The sequence below is a fragment of the Tupaia chinensis genome, unplaced genomic scaffold, assembly GCF_000334495.1.
Source record: "Tupaia chinensis unplaced genomic scaffold, TupChi_1.0 Scaffold000438_1, whole genome shotgun sequence".
In the NCBI taxonomy this organism is placed as follows: Eukaryota; Metazoa; Chordata; class Mammalia; order Scandentia; family Tupaiidae; genus Tupaia; species Tupaia belangeri.
Window position 1 is genome coordinate 339,726 of NW_006159943.1, and position 5,228 is coordinate 344,953.

At 50.5% G+C, this 5,228-nt stretch overlaps 1 protein-coding gene across 1 annotated transcript in view; it reads right to left on the reverse strand.

Annotated features, from left to right (window-relative positions):
- Nucleotides 1-1,793: 1,793 nt before the first annotated feature.
- The window catches only part of SSR2 (signal sequence receptor subunit 2), a 16,067-nt gene continuing 12,632 nt past the window's right edge, over nucleotides 1,794-5,228 (reverse strand). The window contains exons 5-6 of the mRNA XM_006155163.3: nucleotides 4,321-4,398; nucleotides 1,794-2,355 (exon numbers count right to left, since the gene is read on the reverse strand). Coding sequence (XP_006155225.1) covers nucleotides 2,245-2,355; nucleotides 4,321-4,398 — 189 coding nt within the window. The 3' untranslated portion in view covers nucleotides 1,794-2,244. The remainder of the gene's footprint in view (nucleotides 2,356-4,320; nucleotides 4,399-5,228) is intronic.

Sequence of the window (5,228 nt, forward strand, 5' to 3'; positions counted from 1 at the left end):
GTTGGACAGCGTCAGCTCCCGCGCTGCTCCCCACTGCTGCCACAGCAGAAGCCACTGCCTCGCCAGAGGCCACACGGGGCCCACTCTGACACCCAGACACTCTGAGCCTGAGCTAGAAGCCCACTGGCATTAAAAATAAACGCGCTCACAACCGGCATGGCAGTGCAGCACGATGCCCTGAGGCCGATCCACGTAAAGCAAGTTCCGGGTTTGTGTCCAGAAACCTCGAGTACTCTGGGCACATGTGTGCCCACCATCCCAGGCTGGCTGGGCTAGGGTGGCCTGTGGCATCAAGACCCTATTACGGGTGCTTTTTTTCTCATAGAAGAAATACATAAATAAAAAAAGATCAAACTCAAGACATTTTAAAAAAGTTTTTGCTATAGGATATATATTATCACTGGAGACAGAGGCAAAAGAGAAATTGCCCCTTCCCCTGCCAGGAGGGATGGCCAGGCTACAATTCCTTCTCTTCTCTTGGGATTTTGGGCATACACACATATGCACCTGGTGTGGTTTTGGTTTTTTTTTTTTAAATTTTTGAGGTTTCTGTTATAGGGCACATGTGCTTGCCAGAAAGACAGAGACAGACAGAGAAACACAAAGTGAGAAATCACCCTCCAGGGGGGATGACCACGCCGCAATCCCTTCTCCTCCATTCTCCTCTCAGGATCTTGGGCACACATGCACACAGGCCCAGTGTAAGTTTAAGGCACCAAGTCAGGGACTCAAACTGCAGTTTCCTACATGGGAGTCCAGCAACATAGCCATTACGCCAACTGCTGGTCCCTTGAGTGTTTTTTTTTTTAATTAATTAATTAATTAAAATTTGACCAGAGAAGGACAGAGAGAGAGTGAGAAACCAAGCCACCAGGTCCAGGACTCAAACTGTGGTTGGCCATGTGGGAGTCCAATGCCCTTAACCAACACACCACTTGCTGGCCTGGAGAGAGATTTTTACTATAGGGTGTGTGTGTGCTTACCAGAGAGAGAAAGTGAAAAATCACCCCGCAGGGGGCACGGCCATGCTGTAATCCCCTCTCCTGCATTCTCCTCTCTGGATCTTGGGCACGCATGCACACATGACTGCCGCGAGGTTTATGCTACTGGGTTCAAGACTCAAACTGTGGTCAACTATGTGGGAGTCCAGCAACATAACCATTATACCATCTGCTGGTCCCACTTGGCGTAATTTTTTCTTTTTTATGGAGAGGTTTTTGCTATAGGGCACATGTACTCACCAGAAAGACACAGAGAGACAGAAAGTGAGAAATCACCCCCCAGGGGGGATGGCCATGCTGCAAACCCTTCTCCTCCATTCTCCTCTCAGGATCTTGGGCACACACGCGCATGTGCCTGGTGTGAGTTTCAAGCCACCAGGTCTGGGACTCAAACCACAGTTGGCCATGCAGCAGTCTAATGCCTTAAACACTATTCATCTGCTGGTCCCGAAAAGCTCATTCTCAGAGGACGGGCTGGACTCAGGCACGAGGTGGCTTTTCCAGAGGTCAGTAAGTGGGTCATAGCAGAGGCCTCCCTGGGCTCTGACAGCTGCTCCCTGGCTCAGCTGTCCATCTTCCCATCCCTCTGTCATGGAGACGAGGTGATAGGCAAGAAGCCAGGGGACACATAGTGACTGAGAACCAGAGAGGGGACTACAGGATAGAGACCCAGGGCTGACAGGGGCGGCCGTCTCTCGGAACAGCCCTTCAGCAAGGAGGCCAGCGCTCGGCCTGCTCGCCCGGGAGCCTGTGCTCAGGGCCCAAGCTCCGACATCCGGGTGCTGAGACAGGTCGGTGTGGCATTTGTTTTTATTAGAAAACCCCATTTGTAAGCGCTTCCCTGGCCCAGAACAGAGACTGGCATCCTCCAGGAGTCCCACAGCCTTCATGGCATCTTCCACCCTCTTCTGAGAGGGAGGGCAGGGACGGGTGGTGTCAGGTGGTCTCCAAAGTGCCCTCCTGGACCCCTGAGAGTTCACATTGCCGGCAATACACCAACAGCACCTCGGCGGGCCACCAGAGGCCCTCTGGGCTGTCACAGAAGGCATCCTGTTAGTATGGCTTCACGATGGCACCAAGGAGACTCGGAGACTCCACAGCAGCGTCCTTCACACTCTGCTTGAGAGAAGGGCAACCCTAGGGGAAGGTGGCCGAGGGCCGAGGGAGGAGATCACACTGAGATACCCTCTGGAATCTGGAAAGCACCTGATTTCTTGGGAGAGGAGGGCCGTGGGAGGCCCTCTCAGTTCTTCTTGGTCTTGGGCGTGTCGTATTTCCTCTTGCTGGAGTACCACAGGAGCAGGGGGATGCCGATGGAAGGGAGGGTCATGACCCCGAAGGCTGCCCAGTCCAGCTGTGAAGGAAAACGAAGACCTTGCTTAGAAGTGGCCTCAGGGTGCCACAGAGAACGGGAAGGGATGGGTCCAACCAGACAGGGCGCAGGCTAGCCCAAACTCTCAGCAGAACATAGGCCAGGAAGGTTCCTCTGACCACCCCGATACAGCACGGTTCTCCAACGACCAACCTATCTTTCAAGCTATGAAGTCGAAGACCTGGAAGAGAAGCTTCACTCCTCCAATCTTTGAGAACAGGGATGCCCGAGTCTTGCCCTGACAGTCAAAGCCCCCGCCGGCTCCCTCCGCCTCACCCCTGCCCTCCAGCAAACACAGCTGCTGGCCGCCCAGGACCACCCCACTCCGAGCTGCTCTCTTTACTGCCTGCCCTTCTTTACCTCCTTTCCCACCAGCTAAGCTTTCCTCTTCCCGAAACCGCCCCCCTCCCGACCCCTAAAGACAGACAGAGGGCCCTGCCCCTTGCATATAACCTCACCCATGTGTTCTGAGCCCCCTGTGTACCCATAGACCTTTAATGAAAGAACTCGACTCATTCCGTTTTCCCAAAGCACAGTGCAGAACGGGCACCTGATTAGGAACCACATTCACTAATGAAGGAATTAGTGAATTCCCTCATTCAGCACAAAAACTTTTCTCTGAACTAGACCATGACAAAGTTCCCACTTAACCCCCCACTGACTCTTTGAATCTACCTTGATAGTCTTTTTTTTTGGGGGGGAGGTTTTTGCTATAGGGTGCATGCACTCACCAGAAAGACAGAGAGAGACAGAGAGACAGAAAGCAAAAAATCACCCTCCAGGGGAGATGGCCACACTGCAATCCCTTCTCCTCCATTCTCCTCTTGGGATCTTGGACACGCACACACATATGCCCAGCATGAGTTTAAGCCACCAGATCTGGGACTTGAACCACGGTTGACTATGTGGAAGTTCAGCAACATAGACATTACTCTAACTGCTGGTCACTACCTTGACATTCTTTCAAATTGAAAATAGACCTAGGAATCTAAGATGGGATTCTCCTCAAGGCTGAGCACAGAAAAGGGCCAGTTTGGGGACCAGCAGGTGGTGTAGTGGTTGAAGCACTGGACTTCCACATGGCCAACTGGTGTCTTGAAACTCATGCCAGGAGGGCCAGCAGGTGCCATGGTGGTTAAGGGCACTGGATTTCCACATGGTCGATCGCAGTTCAAGTCCTGGATCAACGGAAAATCACAATAAATAAATACATAAGTAAATGTTATTTATTTTTATTTTTAAAAAAACTCACACCAGGGACCAGCAGTTAGCGTAATGGCTATGTCGCTGGATTCCCATGTAGTCGACCACAGTTTGTGTCCTGGACCCGGTGGCTTAAAGCTCACACCAGGCATGTGTGCGTGCGTGCCCAAGATCCTGAGAGGAGAATGGAGGAGAAGGGATTGCGGCGTGACCATCCCCCCTGAGGGGTGACTTCTCGCTTTCTGTCTCTCTCTCTGTCTCTGTCTTTCTGGCGAGCGCACGCACCCTATAGCAAAAAACAAAAACAAAAAACCAACAAACAAACAAACAAAACCTCTCCAAAAAAAAAAAAAATTCACACCAGGCACATGTCCATTCGTGCCCAAAATCCTGAGAGGAGAATGGCGGAGAAGGCATTGCAGGATGGCCATCCTCCCTGGGGAGAGATTTCTCGCTTTCTCTCTCTGGCTCTCCTGCAAACACATGTACCTTATAGCAAAAGAAATCTCTTAAAAAAGAAAAGAAAAGAAAGAAAAGGGTGTTTTAAGGTTCTAGCAATTATGACCTCAAATCTCCAGACACGGTTGGATCAGGGTATCTGAGGTTATTTGATGATCACCAAAAAAGCAGGCAGGCAGGTAAAAACCAACCAACGGAACAAATCTTCCAAGGGGGCCAAGAGGTTCCAGAACCAGAACATTCTCCTACTATGGAAATGATACAAGAGAACACTAGAAAGCTTACAAAATGGGGGGAGAATCTCCTATCAAACTCCCGCTGAGCCAGGATGCCTCCCTGTCCAGGTGCACTGGTCGAGCCAATCTGGAAAGAAGAAAAAGTTGTTAAAGGCAAGCCTTCAATTCATCTCCCCACCCAGCCAGTTCTAAGAAAGGCTCAGGACAGCTCCAGGATGATGAGGATGAACTTCTGAACTGGAGGTGGTCATGCTGGAAGAGGAATCAATTAGGAGCCAGGATGCCAGAGAAAGGCCATGTGATGAGAACTTGTTTTTTTTTTTTTAATTTTCTTAAAAAGAACTATTTTTAAAGAATTATTTTATTTAAATATATATACACATATATATCCAGAGATGGACAGAGTATGAGAGACAAAGAGAGAGGGAGGGAAAGTGAGGAAGCAAGCCACCAAGTCTGAGACTTGGACTGCAGTCAGCCACGCATGTGGGGGTCCAGTGCCTTTAACCACCATGCCACCTGCTAGTCCCCCAAAAAAGAACTATTCAGGGACCAGCAGATGGTCTTAATGGTTACACCACCGGACTCCTACATAGCAGTTTGAGTCCCAGACCCAGCAGCTTGAAACTCTCTTGCTTTCTGTCTCTATTTCCTTTGTTGAGCACACATTCCCTATAGCAAAAATCTCTCTTAAAAAAATGGGGTGGGGACCGGCTGGTGGCGTGGTGGTTAAGGGCGCTGGACTCCCACATGGCCGACCACGGCTCAAGTCCTGGACCTGGTGGCTTGCTTTCTCACTCTCTCGCACACACTCTGTCCCTCTCTGATCAAATTAAAATAAAATAAAGTTAAAAAAAAAAGGGGGGGGGGGACCAGCAGTTGGCATAATGCCTATGTCACTGGATTCCCATGTAGTCAACCGCAGTTCACCTCCCGGACCTGGTGGCTTAAACTCCC